This window comes from Vicia villosa, linkage group LG5 (assembly GCF_029867415.1).
Source record: "Vicia villosa cultivar HV-30 ecotype Madison, WI linkage group LG5, Vvil1.0, whole genome shotgun sequence".
NCBI lineage: Eukaryota > Viridiplantae > Streptophyta > Magnoliopsida > Fabales > Fabaceae > Vicia > Vicia villosa.
The window spans coordinates 64,490,331-64,515,111 of NC_081184.1; the positions used below are offsets into that span (position 1 = coordinate 64,490,331).

The 24,781-nt window shown below is 35.4% G+C and overlaps 1 protein-coding gene across 1 annotated transcript; it reads right to left on the reverse strand.

Moving 5' to 3' along the window:
* Positions 1-22,935: 22,935 nt before the first annotated feature.
* On the reverse strand, positions 22,936-23,700 carry LOC131604757 (uncharacterized). The gene has a single exon (XM_058877181.1). The coding sequence runs from the start codon at positions 23,698-23,700 to the stop codon at positions 22,936-22,938; it is 765 nt and encodes a 254-aa protein (XP_058733164.1).
* Positions 23,701-24,781: the final 1,081 nt, after the last annotated feature.

Genomic DNA, 24,781 nt, shown 5'->3' on the forward strand with positions numbered 1-24,781 from the left:
CGGGTAGAAATGGGGTGTTACATTAGTGGTATCAGAGCAGGTCGGTCCGTCCGGCCAAGTTATTGAGTCAGTTGAGTCGTGTGATAGTTGAATGATGTCAGTGTTTTATTCCTTAGTACGTGACATGTGTGTGAAACACTGTCGGTACTTGGTTGCTTTGTTGCAGGGATTGGTTTGATTCCAAGTGGGGGAGAAGTTTTACTTTTCAAAGATGTTTCTGTTGTAAGGGATGGTCATGTATGCTGTTGACAAGAGAAGATGCAAGTGTTGTTGAGAGTTTTTGATGTTACCCAGAGTCGAAGACGGTGTGAAGTTAAGGTTAATTTTGGGAGACAGAAGTTAGAGAGTGGCGATGTTCAGCACGGTTGAGGACTGAGAACTTGTCAGTATGTTTAACCTTTGCGTCTGATGCCGGTGTTTGACAAGTGTTAAAGTGATAAAGTTGCGGTAGACTTTATGTTAGACTCGTATAAGTGATTAACGGACATAGTCGATGTATGAAGTGTTGTGAATCGTAAACCCGAGTTGGAACTCGAGAATGCGCGTAGCTTGAGTTTCGGATATCTGATTTGAACTCCGTTTGAAGCGTCAGAAAGATAACGAGATGAAATGTATTATAAGAATTATTGTCGCAGCCGTAATAGATTTGATTTTAACGTGATGATGTTGGGATGGGGTGCAGTTTGTCGTCAAAGTTATTTGAGGAGTTTGGGAGATAACATAAAAATTGTCGATGCTTGACGTCGATGTTTACAATTCAAATAACGTCAGAGATTTGTATCTTGAGTTTCGAGTATCGGCTGGGAGTACCATTTGAGCCTACTAAGAGGTGAAGTTGTATTATACATTATGGAAATGTGTAAGCGTGTTGAATAAGAATGGTTATTACCCCAAATGTCTGAAGTGAAGTTAAGTAGAACTTGTTGTTGATGATTTAGATGAGAGAACGAGATGTTCTGTATTAAAGATGATTTGAGTACTGATGACTCTTAAGGAAGAGTGAAGTAGTAGTGAAGAAAAAGTCAGACCTAAGGATGATAGAAGTTGTATTTGGGATGCCAAAAGTGGCGGCGTGTATAAAAGAAGGATTGTATGGAATTTTTATCGCCAGTTTATCGCGAGGAGGACTTTGGTTGAGACGAAACGAGTTGTGTGATGCTAAGTGATTATGAATCAGACTTTTTTTTATTATGTTTGGACGTCGGTGTCTCATCGACAAGACCGATTGATAAGTTAAGATGTTATAGGAGTTGTGAAAACCCAAAGTGAATCATTGGATTACGTCGTGTTATTGGATTTAAGTGGAAATTCGGAAAGAACGCTATTATGATGTAACAACGATTTATACTCCACTAAGGTTGTCGGATACTAATTGGCAAATTGGGGAACTGATCACCCTCAATCTATTGTTAATGGTAGACGAAACTCGTATTGGACGTTATAGATTTGTCTTGTTGTCTTAATAGTGTAGAAAGAGTCTATATTTTATCATGAAGATAGTCGCCCATCAAGTTGTGTAGCTGGGTAAGAAGGATGGTTGAGTTAGAATTAGATGAGATTAACAATCGTTGTGGTACGTTTTATGCAAGCGAGTGTCGCAAAGTGAAAGATTGAAATTATCAAGTAAACAACGATGTGAGGATCAGTATTGAAGAAAGTTTGTATTGGATCGAGAATTTGTGAACCATATAAGTGGAAGGAATTTTATCGAGAATGGTGACTTAAAAGAGAATTATCAGAGTTGAGCAGCGGAAGCCTTAGGTGACACTGTTGTTGTAAGGCTTGAGGGAGTACGAAACTATATGCCAGAAGTCGGTAAAGATGAGTTATCTTGATATTTGGATTGATGGACTGTTGGAATAAGTGTGATGCGCCAAAATACTGCATTGAGTCGTTGATTATTGCAAAACTGGTAAAAACTGTAATGTGTTTATGTTCATGAGAATCATTGTTGTGACGAAGAGGTAGTAATCGAAGTGTTACCAAGCGCGATTTGGAGATTGATATTTGGATACGAGGTTTGTGTTTGGATGGTGTTGAGCCAATTTTCGAGGACGAAAATATTCTAAGTGGGGGAGAGTTGTAACACCCCGAATTTAATTAAATTGGTTAATTAAATTATTGAAGGATTTAAATATTTGATTTAGTCGAATTTGGATTGTCGGTGTTATTTAAGGGCGTATTTGGAATTATATAAATCGAAGTCGGATAGTCAGAAAATAATATTAAGAATAATATTATTTATAAGTCGGAATTATTATATTGAAGAAATTATTATTATAAGTGATATAATTGATTATTTGAGATATATCTCTTATTGGGCCTAAATTGATTTTTTAGGATACTAAATAAAGAGAGGATTTAAACACTAAGCCCAATTGGTTTTATATTAGGGTTTTAGAGATGAAAAAGGGTAGTTGTCATTTTGGGAGGAATCAAGAATAGAGGAGAAAGAGGCAAGCAATGAAGAAGAAGAAGGAGCTTAGAAATTTTCATCCATGGTGTCAAGCAAAGATGCAATTAGAGACACATTGAGTTTCTTCCATTGATAAGGTAAGGGTGGGGTTCTCTTCCTATAATGGGGTTTATGAAACCTTGTATGTGGGGAAAATTGGGTGTGTAGATTTATTGCATTATCTTGTGTTGATTGTTATTGTTCATAGAAAATTGAAATTGGAAAATAATGTTGTTGCTGTTGTGAGTTAGATATAGTAATTAAATTTGGAAATAAATTGACTAAGAGTCTGTGCGACGGCTGTTATGCCTTTAACAGTCGGCATTCATATCACAACTCCTAAAGGTGCTAAAAAATACCAAAATGAAACTTCTACTAAAGCAAGGCATCTTCAATAGTTCTAATTTTATTAGTGTGGATGTAGTGGTCACTACTGCGTCATAATTGATACTGGAGAAACATTTCTCACATTTGTAAACCAACTATAATTAACAGGTGTCAGAATATAATAGCTTAGCCATTCGGTTTGGCTTTGGTTGGTGTGAAACATGCCGCAAATTTTAATGTTGCATCCTGTAGAATGTAGAATGTATAGATGTTGCTGTTGTTAGAAAAAACACCACACGGTTTTGTTTTTAGGCAAGATGGTTCATTGTCACTTAATAAGTTTTTTTTTCTATAAATGTTTTCAATCCATTTCCCTGGCGGACGACACTGTAATGGTCTTTGCTAACAGTTTCCAAGTGGTCATAATTTTACTAAATGTATATATAATATTATACCATCGCAATAGAATCATGATTATGAAATTTATATAATTAGAAACAATATGTAGTTTATAATAGTAGTGATATAAATTAATAATAATACAGTCCCGTTTGACCGAAATAGCCGAATTAAGCGGTATACTTAGTTGTTTAGAATTTGATGAAAATTGACTTGGTAGCTAAGTTAAATTAGTAGAATAACGTGGTAACGTTATTTTGTTGAAATTGTGATATTTTACGAATCGACTGAAATTGTGTTTCGTTTAAATATTCTTTATAAATAAATTATAATAATTTAATAGAATTGTCAATAGAGTTGTTAGAGTTGTCAATAGAGTTGTTAGAGTTGACAATAAGTTGTAAGAGTTGTTTTGGGTTATTAAGAATCGTATTTTTATTTGTTTTGCGTAATTTTGACATGTTTAGAGTTGTTAGTGTATGATGTCGGTGTTAGCTTTTTCGTTGAAACCTTAACAATTCATATCTTTTGAACCGTAACTCCGTTTGAGTCTCCGTTCGAGGCGTTAGAAAGCTAGCGTGATATTCTTTTCAATAAAAATGGTTTTGAGCAATAGAATGCTAGAAATTGGAAATGGAGTAGAAATAGAAGTGAATTAAATTAATATAGTGTGATTATTAATTGGTTGATTAAATTAATAGTTGAATTAATTTCAATGTGTTTAATTGATTAGAATATAATTTGGAATTAGATTAACTATTTGGTTTGTCGACAAATTACGATATTTTGAGAATTTATCCGTAATTGTGTTTTGATTGAATGTGTATGTTGAGAAATATATATTATTATGTCAATGATGTTGTTTTGATATTGATTCTCTGTGGGTAGTTGGATAGCATTAATTTTAATGATTAATTGCTTGATTTTAAATATGTATGTTCATATATAATTGGCAAAATGAGAATTAACATGAGATAGTATGGTTACTAGTGTTAATTGGATTTTGTGAATCGTAATTGATTAATTGACCCTTTATACGTGAATGATATGTATGTGTTGTGAATGTTGTGTACAATTGGTGGATAATTCATCGAGTTGAATTATTGTGATATGCTAAATATTAAGATGGTAGAGATGATCTTAATTGCATATGTTTGATTAACATTGTACATACATTCATATCATGGATGCCTTGAAACAAAGGTGGTTTGCTTTGAAACATAAGCGAGGCTTAGATTCTAAAGTGAATCGGAAGCGGTAAACTATATGTTTATATTTGGTGGCTTTGATCTTGTCCGGATCTGAAGCGTGGCTAGATTCTATATGAATCGGAAGCGGTGGAACTTTGGGTCCATATTGGGTACCACATGCATAGAGTCACATGTCTTGCATTGAGTCACATTAAGGTTAAGTGATGTTTGAATATATGCATTTATGTGATTGTCATGTGTACATGAGATGTGATAATTGAAATTGGTGATGTTTTGATATATAATTGGTTAAACGTGTGAATATGTGATAATGATGGATTGTGTATATATTTGGGATAATAGTATTGAATCTTTTGAGTATTATACTATTGAATTTTGTGCTTACTTGAATATGTGAAATTTATTAGATGATACTATTTACATAATTATGACTTGTTGTGCGATGAAAAGTATGAGAGATTAATGAACTGTGGAAGTATGATGTGTATGGTAACTGTTGATACTTGCGATGTAATGATTTTATATGCCTGAATCCTAATATACAATTTATCATGCGCCCACTTATATGATTTGATATCTCACCCTTTTCTCTTGTTTCGCCGTTGCCTTTATATTGGTAACGTGCAGGTATTCAAGTATGAAGATTTAGTTGCCGTTACTCGAGTCGGTTGTCGCTCTGATACGTAGCACTCTGGGGGGAACGATTTATGTCATTCATGATGTTGTTGTTTAATTGTGTTATCTTGGTTGAACAAAATGATAAGTTAATTGAAGATATTTTATTGAATACTTGTTTAAGTGATTCTGCTGTGTTTTAATAAAATAAGTTATTCTGTTTCAAAGGTGCTATGTATCCGCTTTATGCGACGAGTTGATTTGTTTTGTTTTATTATGTGACGCCTCATTTGTTTATTGAGAAATTTTGAAAACTCTGATTTATATATATTTGTCGGGTAGAAATGGGATGTTACACATTTGATATTACATCAAGTATAATGGTTATCTTTTCTTCTAAACTAATTTTTTTAGAGTATATGAAGTATCTTGCTAGTTTGCTTGTGTAGTGAGTCTCTTGCATATGAGCTTGAGCCGAAGTTGCTTTCTAGTGGGATTGAACAGTTGAAGTCTCTTGTTAGTTTATATGAGCAAAGTTTAGTATGATTGATCATAGTGAAAAATATCTTCTTGGACAAGGGGGCTGGACTACTCTTTGTTTGTGGGAGGAACCGCGATAAATCTTTGTGTTGATTTACTTCTTGTTTTTGCACTAAATTTCTTTCCGCTACTCACTATTTTGAGTAAATATTATAAACTTGTTCAGATTCTGAAGATGGTTTATTCAGAAGTAAAAAGAATCCACTTTGTTGATGTAGACACTCAAACTCCTAACAAAAACAAGTCCTCTATAGATCTTGATTCAATAACCTTGATATCCACAATAAGATGCTCCAAGTATTTGTGTGTGGCAGTCCACCTGATCCCATTGATTTCTTGTCTGAGCGAAGGTCCACAATAATGGAAAATGACTAAGGATGGAGATGAAAAATCGTATCGAGTTACCTCACAAACACTCTAATACCTAAGGTGTTAGTCTAGGGGTTAGATGAATGTGGTCTTAGTTCTTAGAGTGTCTGTAAGGTAAATAGGTCTTAGTTCTTGATTATTATCATGAGCTTGATTAACCATGGAAAACACTACAAAATTAATCAACTCACTCTCACTAATTCACTCAAAACCGCAACAAATTGCACAAGCACAAGATGCAACAAAAAGAAGTGAATCTCACATGGATTATACTCAAGAGGTTGTTATAGAGAAAGAGAAAGATTCATGGTGACGAATATAAACACACTAAATAAGAGAAGACAAGTTGTCATTTTGTCTCTACGGGTTTCACGGACATGGCTCACACACTTGTTACTTTCATCAAAGAAATAACTATTTAAATCAAAGATGAAAAATTGGATTTGTGAAGCTATGAATCGAGTCAAGGAGAAATTTTGATTCAAATCCAGAATTTTGTGATTCAAATCAAGTTATATGCTTGATCCGAGTCAATTTGAGTATAGTATAAATTTGGCTTTATGGAGACATCTAATTCGAACCACACGAGGTTGTGATACGAGTCGGGTTCATTTGTTGATTCAAATCAATTCATCAAGAGGCAAATTTCAATTTTCACGAGTTTTCTAATTTGAATCAAGTAACTCAACATCTTAATTGAAGAACTCTAACTTGTGATTCAAGGCACGCTTGATGAAACGACAAAAGAGCCGTTTGCAAGACTCAAAAAGAGAAATATTATCATGGATTAAACACTCTTATATTTTGATAAATGAGCGTTCCCCATGGTACACTAACTAATGGTCGAAGCAATTACAATGCAACTCAAAAGAGAAAAGAATATAAACATGCGAATATTGAAAATTCAAAATAGTAAGATCAAAAGTGCATTTAAGTATATTAAATAATAAACAAAAAACAAATACCAAAGCAAATTATTACAAATTCATTCAAATTGACAAAAACATTAAAACAAATAAACAATATCATACGTTAATGTGATTGCACAAAGGAGAGCATTGTTGCTATACAATTGGAGCTTTTATGAAGCTTAATGCAAAGCTTGATTGGTAGAGAAGATGAAGAGAATAATGAAGTTTTGATCTTCACTGGAAAAACTAAGATGATGAAGATGGAGATGAATCCAAAGACGTCCACTTTTAGGAATACAATACCATATTGAATGAACTAAATAGTTGATTATAAACTATAAAAATGGTTAGAGTCTATATACACAAGTCATTGGTTTCTCTAACTAACTTTTGAAGAGAGTAATGAAGTTTTTCAAAAGTTATACATTTCTTTTGTTTTGGTTATCTCAGATAGGGATTGCTCTAATTTATTGTTACTAGAAATAGATGCGGATCATCCACACACCATATCTATCCTCCTTATTGTAGTGTTTCTTTAGTTTGCCGAATATAAGAGCTATTTTCAACCGTAAAATAAGACAATCTAGTTGTCTAGCATCAAAACTCAAAAAAATCTTCTTGAACTTTTGACAAAATCCTACAGATATTCAAATTTAATGCATTTCTTGTAAATATTTAAATCAACCCCACCTAACTTACGATCAATAAAGTCCCCCCTTTTCTTCTATTTCTTTTATGGTATGGGAAAATAAATATCAAATGAAAAAGAAAAATCCCTCTTTCTAAAAAGAAAAAATACGATCAAAAGTCACAACCTTTATTTAACATGTCGCTAACACGAAGCACCTAGTGGCCTTCGATCTCTTTCTTTGAACTCTTTCACTAACCAAAAAGAAGTAAAAAACAAACAAGAAAAGAAAAACCACATAGGAGTCACTTCATAAATAATAGAAAGTCACTCATGCCAACAATATATAAAGCCATACATCGTTGTTTGCTTCTTAAACCCAAAACAAAGTCTTCATATCAAAAAACTGAGTTGCTTTGTTTCTTTTTGTGGTGTTCTCTTCCTAGCTTGTTGTTATACCCACAGAAATATATCTCGAGTTATTCAGCCGGCAAAATCACGATGAGGAGCTTTTCAAAGAACAAAGTGTCTTTCTGTTTTCGCCCTGTTGTTGATATAGATTCTTTGCTCGAATCCAAACTTGCTGCTCGTCGCTCAGAGAGTAAACCTAAGCAGTATCATAAAAAACGTACGGTTTTAAAAGTCATCAAAGCTGTGGTGTTGGAAACCATATTTGTCTTTCAGAACAGAAGAGCTATTCATAAATATCCTAACGGCCTTGATTGTTTTGGTGGGTTGAAGAATGATTATTCCACTTATGAAAAAGAAAGCAAAGCATCTCAATCATCTTTGCAAACTCTATCTTCAAACAGTTCTTTTTCAAGCCCAAAAGTAATATTACAATCAAAGAACATGTCCACTGAAGGAAACCATGAGAAAGAAAGTAGCCACGGAAGCACATTATTAGAGAAGCAGAAGAAGTTTGAGTTGTATGCAATATGTTTGGTTGCCATAAGCTTAGCATTTACAGTGTTTTGGGGGAAACTATTCGGAACTATTTTGACATCAATATGCCTCTACCTTTTCTTTCTTTTGAACTCAAACTACAGCTGCCAAATGGTGTTTTTAAATTGTACAAGATACAGTGTAGTGTGCAGTTCAAACAAAGGAATGGATTCTCTCCATTCAATTTACCCTCCTGTGAAATCAAGACCATAGAATAAAATATATAAAATATAACCTTTTCACATTTATTTCATTTACTTTTTTTTAGGGACAACTTCTCTACCCATCACAATAAATTGGATAGTGTACCTCCAATCAATCACATGATTTCATCTCATTTAACACATTAAATTATTTATTAAAATATTATAAATATTTGTTATTTTCAAAGCATTTTATAAAAGAGATAACCTTACCCAACTTTTTGAGTTTGATAGATAAGAATTCATCTATTTTGTATATTTTTTCTCACGTTTTATTTAACTAACCATTTTATTCTAGGCTTGAACTTTTCATGTTCATTATGGCACGACACGAGTTAGCATGTATTCCCTCCATCGTGAATAGTCAAGGATCCTCTTCATTTTTTTTTCTTTATTTTCTGCTTTATTATACCCTTTTTTTTATAAATGACACATATATTTAAGATATATGACATATATCTAATAATTATTCAATTTTATACACATAAAATTATAAGAATTAAATTATAAGAATGAAATTTTCATTACTTTTTAACTAATTGAGAGGATTCAAAATCCCTTAAAAAGAACACACTCTTAAAATTCAAACCGCCCACACTAGATCACCTTCAGAGTTTATAACTACTCCCTCCGTCTCATAATAAGTGTCTCATTTGTAATTTTTCTATGTCTCAAAATAAACGTCTCTTTAGAAAACCAATGCAACATTTACTATTTTTTACCACTACTATACCCCAATTTATTTTTTTAATAAACAATTGAATATAAGATATCACACTATGGGTGCAACCCTTACATCGAGAACACACTAGATAGTTTTGTTACAAAGTAATGGCAATTTATACCAATCATAAAAATTTATCCTACTTGGAAGTTCCTTATTACTAGCCCATCTCCATGAAAAATACATGATGTTTGATATCACCTCATCGAAGCTAAAGATACCGCCATCAAAAATCATTGTATTTCTCATATTCCAAGTACACCAAATTAAAGTTATCCATATTGTGTTTAGATTAACTTTAATGTTAGTGTTTTTCACCTTTTCTTGAATGCTCCCAAAACTCTTGAACTCCTCTAGAGAAAGATTCAAATCATTCCCCAACCACATATAAATTCTATTCCACACCGCCTTTGTGACATGGCATTGGTAAAAAAGATGATCCAAATTTTTCGGGTGATTTGAACAAAAAAGGCAATCTATGGAAGTAAGAATAGGCACACCTCTATTGACGAGTTGGTCTTTTAGCGGAAGCCTATTGATGAGGAATCTCCAAACAAAAATCTTGATCTTTGCCGGAATGTTTATCTTCCAAATGACGTCCAACATCTTGGTAATAGAGGTTGGCCAAGCTAGATCCTTTACATTTGATACCAAGTGCGACACACTAGACACCGTGAAGATTCCGTTTGAAGTTAGGTTCCAATGGAAATCGTCCGTTGCCAATAAGTCTGGCACCATCCCTTGAAAGATCATTTTCAAATCCCTAAGCTCTTCGCTAATAACCGTGGCCGGTGCGGATGAGATGATGGAAGAAGCAATCGGGTGTTGGTTAGAAAAAATGTCTTCTAATTTCCACGTAATTTCACCATGGTTAGAAAAAATGAGATCACTCACCACACTAAGTTTGTTGGTTGTTCGATCGAACAAATGCGGAAAAGCAAAGCGGAGCGGTTGATCATCCAACCAACAACTATACCAAAAAAGAATATTGTTGCCTTTCTTGAACTCACATTTAACCCATTCGTTAAAGCCTTCTCCCAAATCATCCTCTTTGAAGTCATTAAGAACAATGTCTCTCCACCAACGAGAATCGTCCCTATTTAAAAGATCCTTGCTAGAAGCTAACACTTTTATTTTGGGGTTGTGATATCTCAAAAGTAAGAATCTACTCCAAATAGCCTTATCTTCCTTTAAAATTTTCCATTTCCATAAGAAGAAGGGATTTGTTCATTTCTCTCACATCTCTAATACCTAACCCTCCTTTCTCTTTTGGCTTGCACACATTCTCCCACTTCACCCAATGTATGCATCTAGATTTAACATTCCCACACCACAAAAAGTTGCTAAGAAGACTTCTTATAGCTTGAATGATTTTACTCGGAGCTTCATAGAAGGAAAGAGTAAAAATAGGAATAGCATTAAGAACGAAGCCAATTAGAGTCACCCTCCCACCAATGGAGATGTTTCTTCCCTTCCATTTAGTGAGTCTTGATTTTATGTTGTCAATCACCTCTTGCCACACCTTCTTCACCCACCCAAATACCAAGGAATTTAAACGGAAAGCAACCTTTTTTACAAGCAAGGAAGGTGGTCGCCGAGTTTATAAACCAATCTCCTATGTGAGTTCCATAAAAATTACTTTTATGAAAGTTGATCTTCAATCCGGAAACCAATTCAAAGCCTCTCAACAACACTTTCAAACTCCAAAGGTTATCATAAGTAGGTTCTCCTAGAATGATGGTATCGTTCGCAAATTGAAGAATATCCACAAAGTCGTTTACACCATACTTGAAAGGTATAAAATCACCCACCTCCACGGAGTTCTTGGTTAAAGCGGTTAAGCCTTCCATAGCAAGAACAAACAAGAAGGGTGACATGGGATCTCCTTGTCGTAAGCCTCTTTGAACCTTGAATTCTCTAGTTGCACTTCCATTTACCAACACGGACATGTAATTGGTAAAAATGCTAGCTTCCATCCATTTCATCCATCTTTTACCAAATCCCATTTTCACCAAAATCCACCTTAAATAATTCCAAGAGATTGAGTCATAAGCCTTTTCGAAATCCACTTTAAGTAATAAACACCCATTCTTCTTCCTCTTTGCCCAATCAAGAATTTCATTAACCATTAAAACTCCATCCATCATACTTCTTCCCGGTACAAAAGCGGTTTGGTTGGAAGAGACCAACTTGTCCACTACACCTCTCATCCTAGCCGCTAGCATCTTTGCAATGATCTTATAAATACTCCCCACTAAACAAATGGGTCGATATTAACTTTCACGTTTTTCAACTATTCTACTACCTATAAGAAATAAGAGTATTTTAGTAAATGATATTAACTTTATCATTAAAACCAACACATCCAATCATTTTCTTAAGAACCGCGCAAAACTCAAATAGGACATTTATTATGAGACGGAGGGAGTATTGTACTACTCCCTCCGTCTCATAATAAGTGTCTCATTTGTATTTTTTTTTTGTTTCAAATTAATTGTCCATTTACAATTCTAATGCATCAATCATTATTATTTTTCCACTATTATACTCCTATTTATTAATTTTCACGTTATTCAACTACTATTAATAGGGTTATTCTAGTAAATGACATTAACTTTTTTACTAAAACCAACACATTCAATCATTTTCTTAAAAATCGTGCATTGCTCAAATAAAAAATTTATTATGAGATGGAGGGAGTAATAGTTACTGTGTCTATTATATTACCAACTCGTTGAAAGATGTTTTAAAAAAAATAATTTCTTACAATTTATCATACAATATTAATTTTTTTTCTCACTTTAATTAATAATACCTATATCACTTTAATTTTAATATATTTCAACTTTTGAATCTAATGTAATTATAAATTCACCAACAATTGACAATAATATTTTAGTAAAGATATTTTTCTTCTTACTTTTTATTTTAGTAAAAGCCTAAAAAAGTCCTCTTATTTCCCGTACATAATATTCTAATTCTACAACCTCTAATTAAATATTGTCACTGACATAGGATTCATAGTGTTTGCAACAACCCCTCTCCTCATGATTAGAGCTTGAAGGATACATAGAACTTTAAAAAAATTTGCCATCGGATCACACTTCATTCTCAATATGCAAATTAGAAAGGTCCATTTCGAATCAGTGATTTATTTTATCGATCCGTTTTAGAAAAATAAAATTAAACACTTGAATTATTAAACACTGTTATTTACTTATTGACTTTAATTTCCTGCAATTATCTAATCACTCCTTTTGTTAAGACCATTGATGCCAAAAAAATTTTGGCTCAAAGATAATTTATTAGACACTTGTATATTATTTCCAATGAAATGAAAATGCATTGACGAATATATTTTCTTTTACTGCCATCAAAACTCTTTTGCCACTAACTTTTTCTACTAGCACTTGTTAGATAAATCAAAAGTAAAGGAGAAGGAAATAAATGCGAAACGGTTTCTTTACATCCTCCCCTAAAATGACTTACTCTTTCACTGCCATCTATTCCTAATAACGCTTTGTCTATGAGAGTAAAGAGGAGTAAAAGATTTTTTACGTAACAAATTAATGCTCATTATGGTAGTTCTCTTTGAGCATACTTTCCAAAATGACCCTTTCCATCCGTGTTTGCACTGCGCACTACACTGCATCTTGTACTATTTAGAAACATCTTTTGGCAGCTGTAGCTGCTGTAGTTTGAGTCCAAAAGATAGAAAAACCAGAGGCGAACTCTGTTTTAATATAACTTTACTTTTTAGAAAGAAGGATTTGGAAAAAAAGGGAAGAGCTTTTCACTGATTTATTTATTACAAGAAGCGCATTAAATTTTAATATTATGATTTGAACAAGATTTATTTGGATTTTTTGTTGAGTTCATGTTTGATGTAGTATAAAATTATGTTTTATTAATATTTTGACAAAAAAATACTTTCATATTGATATTAATGGCAAAACAGATATTCAATTATATGCTTTTAAATTTGGTTTTTTTTCCCTAGAATCAATCTAAAGAGGTGATTTAAATTATACTTCTAAAACTGGTTTATATTTGATTCTGCATCTTAGAAATCAAATCAAATTTTTGAGAATCAATTGAATCACATATATTTGAGAATTGAGATGATTATTCAAATCACCCTTAGGGTCAATTTGATTTAAATGAAGGGGGAGGGGAAGAATTTTAATTAAAGAAAGAGAAGGAGAGGTGAAGGAATTTTTTTAATCATATAAGTTTTTTTTGATAAGCAATGATGATATTAACATAGAGCACATAAAGTGCTCAAAACGAGAATTCATTACAAGGTGTAGAGAAACACCAAACCAACAGTACACATCATAAATTACATAAAATTACATGTAGTCTACCGGACAATGATGCCATTCATAAAAATTGCACAATACCTTCTGCTTGTTTTCGATTACCAGCCACCACCAAGATAGCATCTTCACACTATGCACAATTTCGTCCAAATCTGCAACAGCATTGTTAAATATTATGTCGTTTCGCTGCTTCCAAATTCTCCAACAAGTTGCCATCCAAATGCATCCCACCCTTTTCCTAGAACACCTACGCCTCAAAGAGTCCAGCAAATGCAGAAAATGAGAAATGCAATCTGTGGCCAGCAATGGCTCAATGTCCAGCCAAACATAAATGGATTTCCACAAACAGATAACAAATTCGCAATTGAGAAAAAGATGTTGAATATCTTCCATCTGACTGCAGCCAAACACGCAAAAATTTACCTCCTTAGGCACCATAATTCCTCTTTTAATGAGTTGAGCTTTTATTGCAAGTCTGTCTTGGAAAAGCCTCCACCCAAAAATTTTAACTTTTGATGGCATCCACAATTTCCATAGAATATTGATAGCCTCTAAACACAATGGATCCTCTACCCTTGCACCATGACCCTGCATCAACCTCTTATAATATACTGATACCTTGAATACACCATGTTCATTTAAAGGCCATATGAAGCTATCTTGAACATTAATCCTTGGCTGAACATAATACAGAATTTGCTTCAAGACATGGAGTTCCTCACTTGCCTCTGAGTGTGTGTCTACAATCCAATCTGAAAAGCTCCAAATCCATTTGTTGTCAACCCACTTTCCCATTGATTCCACACTACATTCAGCAGCCTCCCTAACCTGAAATAAAAACGGAAATAACAGACAGAGGGGACTTTTTCCAATCCACCTTTGAGTCCAGAACAACACACGCACCCCGTCTCCTAGTTTGATTGCCAGCAGCTGTGTGAATCCCTCATCCTCCAATGCATCACCAATCTTCATTAAGTCTTTCCACTATATGGATTCCATACCTTTGTTACCTACTCTCGTTTTGAAAAGAATCCTATCATAGAACCTACCATATCTATCCACCAGCAATCCTGTCCATATAGCACTATCATCATTTAGGAATCTCCATAACCATTTAATGAGAAGAGCCCTATTGAAAAGCAGCATATCTTTGACGCCCAAGCCACCTTCTTTCTTGGGAAAACAAACCATATTCCAGCTAATCCAGTCAATTCCTTTTTTTCCCTTGTATTGTGCCACAGAAAATTCCTCTGAATCTTAACTATCTCAGCCTTCACTTTAATAGGAATCTTAAAGAAGGATAAATAGTAGACAGGCAGATTAGAGATAACAGAATTAATGAGGATAACTCTACCCCCAACAGACAATAATCTACCAATCCAAGGAGACAATTTTGATCTCATGCTAATCAAAATCGGATTCCAAAAATTGGTCCTTCTAGGGTTATCTCAGCCTTCACTTTAATAGGAATCTTAAAGAAGGATAAATAGTAGACAGGCAGATTAGAGATAACAGAATTAATGAGGATAACTCTACCCACAACAGACAATAATCTACACATCCAAGGAGACAATTTTGATCTCATGCTAATCAAAATCGGATTCCAAAAATTGGTCCTTCTAGGGTTGCCACCAACAGTTATACCAAGGAATTTGAATGCGATAATATCTAACTTAGAACATAAGAATTGACTAGCTGCCTGTAGAAAATAATCATCAATGCCAATGCCATAAAGCTTACTCTTTCACATATTAACACGTAATCCTGATGTCATTTCAAAGCCACGTAGCAACACTTTGACAGCCCACAGATTGCTCCACGAACCTTCTCCTACTAAAATTGCATTGTCAGCAAACTGTAACAGGTCAAAAGACGCGTCCTCGTTAATTCTGAAGCCTTTAAACATTCCTGTCAACACTGCTTGACGAACCATCCCTGCCAAACCTTCAGCCACTATTGTGAACAGAAAAGGGGATAGGGGATCCCCTTGTCGTAACCCTCTAAAAGCTTTAAACTCTTCAGTGGGACTCCCATTTACTAATATAGACAAATTACTGTTAAATTCCCTTGCTGCCATCCACTTCAACCACCTACCTCCAAAGCCCATTTTAAGAATCATCTCTTTCAAAAATGACCAATCAACACAATCGTACGCATTTGCAAAATCTACTTTGAACATAAGGCAACTCTTATTCTTCCTTTTAGCTAGATCAAGAATTTCATTTGTGACTAAAACTCCATCAAGAATCTGTCTTCCAGGAACAAATGCCGTTTGTGTTTTTGAGATCAGCTTGCCAATGATTGTCCTCAATCTTGCTGCTAGCAGTTTGGAAATAATTTTGTAGATACAACCAATGAGACATATAGGTCTATATTCCTCCAGTTCTTGGGGATTTTCTACCTTCGGAATGATTGCTATAAACGTCGCTGGCATAGCTCTAGGAAGGGAACCTTTGTGATGAAAATCCTGTAGGCATTGTATTATGTCTTTCCCCACCATATCCCAGCATCTTTTAATAAATTCCATATTGAACCCGTCTGGTCCAGGGCTTCTGTCATCTTCACAACTAAATATCACCTCTCTAATCTCCTCCCTTGAAAATTCCCCTTCCAACACACAGCTCTCCACAAAAGACAACTTGTTAAATTCTATGTTACCCAGCTTCGGTCTTGGTTTTGTGTTCTCCTGGAATCTCTCTTCAAAGTATTCTTTAACCTTCCTTTTAACTTCCTTCACCCCTTCCAAAAACCCTTGTTCAGTTTTAATCCTCACCAAAGTATTTCTTCTTCTTCTTCTTGCTTTTAACATTGACTGAAAATATTTAGAGTTGCAATCACCTTCCTTGATCCATTTCACCCTTGACTTTTGTTTTAGCATGCTTTCTTTAACATGAACGTTGCGCCATATACTTGCTTGAATAGTTTTACTTCTTGTAGCAATTTCATCACAAAGTTGAGTATGTATAAATGCCCTATCATTCTCATCTTCATCCAGTCTATTCAGCTCCACCACATCTTCCTCAATCTTCATGTCTATCCAACCAAATATATTTTGATTCCGCCACCTCAGTCTTTCTCTCAACGTTTTAAATTTTTCTTTGAGGATGAAAGCACTTGATCCCTGAAAAGACATTGAGTTCCATTCCTTTTCTACGAAGCTGTTAAAGTCTTCATGCTCATACCAAGAACGGAAAACCTTAAATGGTTTGAGTCCCCAGTCGGGTTTACTAGTTTTCACCCAAATAGGCCTGTGATTTGAGATATCTCTGTTGCCAGATACTTGTGCCACAGCCTCCCACAAATCAACCACTCTTTCTGACAGTAGTATTCTATTTATCCTGCTTCTAGCCTTGCCGTTAGAATTAACCCATGTAAATTTGTTTCCCAGTAGTGGTAAGTCCACCAATTCCATTAAGTCAATGAATTTTGAAAATTCCTCCAATTCAACTCTGTTCGCCTGAACCTTCCCCAACCTTTCCTCCTTCAGTTTAATTGAGTTAAAATCACCCCTAATTATCCATTCTCCTCTCGGCATACTCTGCTTCTATTTACGGTGATTTCCGGTAAACAACTGTGAGTCCTCCAAACTATAAAATATACTTTGGTTACTCGCAGGATCGACTAGATTGATCCTAGGACATAGTCAAACAATTGTCTTTCGATATTATTTGGTTCATGTTTGTTCTGGCTTCAAGAAAACTTGTTTGTGATGTATGACTCTTCACTTGAAACAACACTTGTTATACATGTTAATGTGACTTTCGACAAAGAAAACATAAATAAAAGCGTGTAAATTGCAGGAATGTAAAGTGCAGAAATATAACGTGCAAGAATGTAAAATGCAGAAAAGTAAAGTGCTTCGAAATGAAAGTTAAACGAAAAGGATAAAGGAATTGAAAAGATACTTGAATAAAGAAAGATACAAATGTATTTAAAATAGTGTTGGTGTCATACTTACATTTCTCAGGGAACTCGTTCTCTAAACACTTGATACTTGAGTGATTTGTGAGTGATTTGTACAAAATGAACACACGGAATCCTAACATTAAGACCCTTATTTATACTAATTTCGACCCTAACGGTCCTACACTAATCTGATGCCACGTTGCTCACAAGAATCCCTGGGATACCACCTGTCCTTGTTCGGTTACACAGATTACTTCGAAATTTAAATCCTCCCGCCTGAATCCTCTTTCGACGCGTGGCAACGTGATCAGAACCGAGAATATCATGAAAACACGTTAAGCTTCAGTACCCTTCGTATTTCGTAAAACGTTTAAGTCTTTAAAGATAATTCACTTCGAATTAGCTCCGATTCTAACCATCTCCACTCCAACTCAAACAACATTTTCGAAACATGGCCATCAATAGCCATTTTTAAATCTCAAAAATGGTCATCAGCAACCATCTTTCCTCAAATCATAATCCTTCAAAGAATATTTCCTCTAAACGAAATCTCCACCCAACAAATTTCCCCCAATAAATGCATGTTTCGAAAACAAGAAAAATAGGCGTTTCTTGTTTTGATGAGATTTCGTTTTATGCACTTTTTAGAGTTCCAAGACAACTGACTAACGTCATAATCATTTATGACTCTACTTTCAAAACGTCTTGTCATTTTCAAAGATGTCTTCTCAGAATTCACATTCCCACGTTCTGTCATTACTTCATGATCATTACACCTATATATTAGGAGTAAGGCTAACAACTGTTCGACCGCCGTTGGATTAAATCAACGCCTGTCACGTGTCTTTTGACCTTTACCCAAAAGATTTAAAAGGGTTTCCGTTAAACCTTTAAATACTTGAACTTCTACCCTCACATGACTTTCACTTCTATTCTCCTGCGTTCATCACAGAAAAGAAAATCCTCTTTGGTCTCGTTTAACCCATTTCTTAAATCAAATTTACTCATGGCGTCTTCATCAAATGCTCTTCAACCCATTCAAAAACTTCAAAATCCTACACAGATAGGGAATCAAGAACACATTCCAGACCCAAATGCTGCAGAGGCGCGCGTTATCTACGCTTCAAAGGTAATCATCCCTTTTGAACTTTCTGGAAAAACTCACGCTTTCATGGGCCCTTTACCGGGAGGAAATAACCCTTCTTTGAGTAAATTTTTTCCTGCTTATTATAAAACTAGACCTTTAGTTAGCAAGAATAAGATAGACAAAGATGGTCATCCAATCTTAGCTGCTCCTGACAACGCGGTAGAAACCTCGACTGAAACTTCTCCGGTCTTAGAGAAAATTAGGTTAAATTATGTAACCAATTTCGTGAAAGTATTTAGGTCAATCCCTTTAGCAAAAGATCCTGAATTGTATTACGCTTGGCTAGCTAAAGTAGAAAAGCAAAAGGCTCCATTTTGGAAAGAATTAGGGATTTACGACCTAATTCAGTTATCTAAAACAGGTTTAGAGTATAACCAAACCATGCTAGTAGCATCAGTACATTTCTGGGATGCTTCTCACAATACTTTCCACCTTCCTTGCGGAATGATCACTCCTACTCTTTTCGATATAGCTGCCATTACCGGGCTTCGACCAACTGGGGAACTTTTCGACCCCAACTTTATGGATACTGATACTATCTAGTTCAATGAGGGAACAGTCACCTACACTGCTTTCATTCAAAGGTACCATGTTCAAGCAACTACGGAAGTCACTGATGAAGAACACATTGCATTTCTAGCACTCTGGCTTTCAAGATGCGTCATTTGTTCTAGGTCGATCCAGGTAGCAAAGAGATATCTCTGTATGGCTAACCATATAAATGCCGGAAAAAAGCTAAACTTAAGCCAATTAATTCTAGGGTTTCTCTATGATAACCTTGGTGAAGCAACAGATCTTGTCAAAAACTATAAGACAGGATCCCTTCTCTTTGCTGGTCTTTTCTGGTTGTTGCAACTATGGCTTAATGCCACTTTTGAGGCTCACCTACCATACAAAAGTGTTGTGGATGAAGAAAGTATAGCTATAAAGAATCGAACAGTGGAAGGAACCAGATTAGCTTACCTAACTCCAAAAGAAGAAATGGGAAAACTTCATGAAACCTTCTTAGCGTATGTGATGATGTTCGCTAAACGTTACTTGTTTAGCCCGTCCATGGCTCCTTTTGTAAAAAGGAAGGTAGGTCCTGAATGGTTTACTCGTGAATTTCCAGCAACTTCTTCCGACCAACAAGCCGAATCCATGGTCATTTGGGAAGCTTTCCTTACCCCTAAGTTGTTATACCACCGACTTCGATCTCCAAAAAGTCACTGCTGTCTTCTTTGTTATCAACCAAATCTGGTTTCGAGACAATTTGGGTTGGTTCAACTCAAACCAAAATGCTTGTATGACAAAAGGAATCACATGTGTCTACACACTTCGCATCTGGCAGAAGATGAATATGAGTCAAAAATCTCCAAATATATTGGCATCACCACTTTGTCTCCCGTCTCTTTCGAACCTGCTTTTTACTCTACCATAGATTTTCATCAATGGTGGACAGATTATTATTCCATGCAAATCTTCGATGCTGAAATCCTTAATCGAGAACTAACTGAAGCTTTTTCTGATGTGCAGGCGAACTTACATAAAGGTACTTCGACTCATATTAAAGAAATCCAAGCATTTCAAAAATTCTTTGAAACTATCTACAGGCCTAATGATCTTAGTCGGACCGTTCGTGAGGCTGCGGTCACTTTACGTGAAAAGTTTTATGCTAAACTGGATAAGTTGAAATTGCCCACGTCTGTTCGACCTGAACTATGTTATGAAGTGGCTTTTAAACTTAATCCCCCAAAATTTCCTCCACTACCTAGTGCTGATTTTGGTGTGGCTTTAAGCCCTCCTTTTCCAGACTGGTTTGCGTGTGGGAATGTCATAAAAATCCTCCAGGAGCAATTTAAAAAAAGCGTTGAACGAGTGGTCCCGACTAAGCATACCTTGGATACTTTCAAAGTACATCTTCATATAGGTCTTGAACACGTTCGCGTCTTGACTCCAATTCCTGAAGGGTGGGGTTTAGACAATCCTTCGACTAACTTTTCCCTCTTCACTGAAATACTAATTCCTATTTTGCTCACAGTCGTTACTCGAAAGAAAAGTATCAAGGAAGCCCCTGCACAGAAGGGTTCTGGAGCTTCGAGGAGCACCAAGACAAGTGAGAGTGATTCTGTCACCACTGGCAAGAAACCCACGGTACGTATACATCTTATTTTCGAATTTGCGCAATTTCCTGAATATTAATCACTTGGTTTAATATGCATCTTCAGAGTTCGAAGCCTCCAGCACCTTCGAAGCGAAAAATTCCTCAGACAGCTGCTTCAGATGACGAAGATAAATCTCCTCCTCGTACTAGACAAGCAACGAAGAAAAGACAGAAAACTGCCACCCCTTTAACCAAAGAAAAAGGATCTGGGACTTCGAAGCTTACTTCATCAAGTGATAAGGTATCTTCTGATGAATCACCCTTAAAGGCTACTAGTATTATCCCCATTATAGAGAGCCACAACTCAAGCCCAGATAATGTTCCAACCAAGGTATTTGGGTTTCACAACATAATCATCTTTTCAAATTTTAATTCCAATGATTAAGTTCACATCTTACCTTATAAATGTAGGATGATGTGGGCACAGCTACTTCTGATCTCAAAACCTCAAGTCTAAACATTGATCTTGACAATCTTCGAGGTAAATGTCTGCCTTCTCTAGTGACAGATGAATTTCTTGCAACCTTTTCATTTTAATCAATTCTAGCCATTTAACACAGGTGTTCCTCGACACAAATCTCTTGTGCTTTCTCCGGTTCTCGAGGACGCTCAGCCCCTTGCAACCATCATTCCAACTGTGCCTGCTGAAGAAAGCCACTCAAATGATGATTCTCCACCTACTCGTCAAGATGAAAATATAGGGGAAAATACTCAATGTTCAGATAGTGATAATGTAGTCGAACAGCCAACTAGCAGCGAAGATACTATTTCTGAACATGATGCTGCGGAGGAAACTTCCAATTTGCCTACACCTGGTCCTCATGAAACTTTGACTTTCGGGACTATAGTTACCCCTGTAACTACTTCGAAGCAGGCCCCTGCAATGCTTAATCCTTCAGAACTGGAGCAACTCAAGAAAAGTGATCTCGTAAGCTTCCTCAAGACTATGATGAGTGTTGATAACGTTTCGCCCATTGGGCTTGAAACTTCTTCTAATGTCCTGGCAGAGACTGGCGACAAGGATGACAAGGATAATTTATTAGACACTTGTATATATATTATTTCCAATGAAATGAAAATGCATTGATGAATATATTTTCTTTTACTGCCATCAAAACTCTTCTGCCACTAACTTTTTCTACTAGCACTTGTTAGATAAATCAAAAGTAAAGGAGAAGGAAATAAATGCGAAACGGTTTCTTTACATCCTCCCCTAAAATGACTTACTCTTTCACTGCCATCTATTCCTAATAACGCTTTGTCTATGAGAGTAAAGAGGAGTAAAAGATTTTTTACGTAACAAATTAATGCTCATTATGGTAGTTCTCTTTGAGCATACTTTCCAAAATGACCCTTTCCATCCGTGTTTGCACTGCGCACTACACTGCATCTTGTACTATTTAGAAACATCTTTTGGCAGCTGTAGCTGCTGTAGTTTGAGTCCAAAAGATAGAAAAACCAGAGGCGAACTCTGTTTTAATATAACTTTACTTTTTAGAAAGAAGGATTTGGAAAAAAAGGGAAGAGCTTTTCACTGATTTATTTATTACAAGAAGCGCATTAAATTTTAATATTATGATTTGAACAAGATTTATTTGGATTTTTTGTTGAGTTCATGCTTGATGTAGTATAAAATTATGTTTTAATAATATTTTGACAAAAAAATACTTTCATATTGATATTAATGGCAAAACAGATATTCAATTATATGCTTTTAAATTTGGTTTTTTTTCCCTAGAATCAATCTAAAGAGGTGATTTAAATTATACTTCTAAAACTGGTTTATATTTGATTCAGCATCTTAGAAATCAAATCAAATTTTTGAGAATCAATTGAATCACATATATTTGAGAATTGAGATGATTATTCAAATCACCCTTAGGGTCAATTTGATTTAAATGAAGGGGGAGGGGAAGAATTTTAATTAAAGAAAGAGAAGGAGAGGTGAAGGAATTTTTTTAATCATATAAGTTTTTTTCGATAAGCAATGATGATATTAACATAGAGCACATAAAGTGCTCAAAACGAGAATTCATTACAAGGTGTAGAGAAACACCAAACCAACAGTACACATCATAAATTACATAAAATTACATGTAGTCTACCGGACAATGATGCCATTCATAAAAATTGCACAATACCTTCTGCTTGTTTTCGATTACCAGCCACCACCAAGATAGCATCTTCACACTATGCACAATTTCGTCCAAATCTGCAACAGCATTGTTAAATATTATGTCGTTTCGCTGCTTCCAAATTCTCCAACAAGTTGCCATCCAAATGCATCCCACCCTTTTCCTAGAACACCTACGCCTCAAAGAGTCCAGCAAATGCAGAAAATGAGAAATGCAATCTGTGGCCAGCAATGGCTCAATGTCCAGCCAAACATAAATGGATTTCCACAAACTGATAACAAATTCGCAATTGAGAAAAAGATGTTGAATATCTTCCATCTGACTGCAGCCAAACACGCAAAAATTTACCTCCTTAGGCACCATAATTCCTCTTTTAATGAGTTGAGCTTTTAATGCAAGTCTGTCTTGGAAAAGCCTCCACCCAAAAATTTTAACTTTTGATGGCATCCACAATTTCCATAGAATATTGATAGCCTCTAAACACAATGGATCCTCTACCCTTGCACCACGACCCTGCATCAACCTCTTATAATATACTGATACCTTGAATACACCATGTTCATTTAAAGGCCATATGAAGCTATCTTGAACATTAATCCTTGGCTGAACATAATACAGAATTTGCTTCAAGACATGGAGTTCCTCACTTGCCTCTGAGTGTGTGTCTACAATCCAATCTGAAAAGCTCCAAATCCATTTGTTGTCAACCCACTTTCCCATTTATTCCACACTACATTCAGCAGCCTCCCTAACCTGAAATAAAAACGGAAATAACAGACAGAGGGGACTTTTTCCAATCCACCTTTGAGTCCAGAACAACACACGCACCCCGTCTCCTAGTTTGATTGCCAGCAGCTGTGTGAATCCCTCATCCTCCAATGCATCACCAATCTTCATTAAGTCTTTCCACTATATGGATTCCATACCTTTGTTACCTACTCTCGTTTTGAAAAGAATCCTATCATAGAACCTACCATATCTATCCACCAGCAATCCTGTCCATATAGCACTATCATCATTTAGGAATCTCTATAACCATTTAATGAGAAGAGCCCTATTGAAAAGCAGCATATCTTTGACGCCCAAGCCACCTTCTTTCTTGGGAAAACAAACCATATTCCAGCTAATCCAGTCAATTCCTTTTTTTCCCTTGTATTGTGCTACAGAAAATTCCTCTGAATCTTAACTATCTCAGCCTTCACTTTAATAGGAATCTTAAAGAAGGATAAATAGTAGACAGGCAGATTAGAGATAACAGAATTAATGAGGATAACTCTACCCCCAACAGACAATAATCTACCAATCCAAGGAGACAATTTTGATCTCATGCTAATCAAAATCGGATTCCAAAAACTGGTCCTTCTAGGGTTGCCACCAACAGTTATACCAAGGAATTTGAATGGGATAATATCTAACTTACAACATAAGAATTGACTAGCTGCCTGTAGAAAATAATCATCAATACCAATGCCATAAAGCTTACTCTTGCACATATTAACACGTAATCCTGATGCCATTTCAAAGCCACGTAGCAACACTTTGACAACCCACAGATTGCTCCACGAACCTTCTCCTACTAAAATTGCATCGTCAGCAAACTGTAACAGGTCAAAAGACGTGTCCTCGTTAATTCTGAAGCCTTTAAACATTCCTGTCAACACTGCTTGACGAACCATCCCTGCCAAACCTTCAGCCACTATTGTGAACAGAAAAGGGGATAGGGGATCCCCTTGTCGTAACCCTCTAAAAGCTTTAAACTCTTCAGTGGGACTCCCATTTACTAATATAGACAAATTACTGT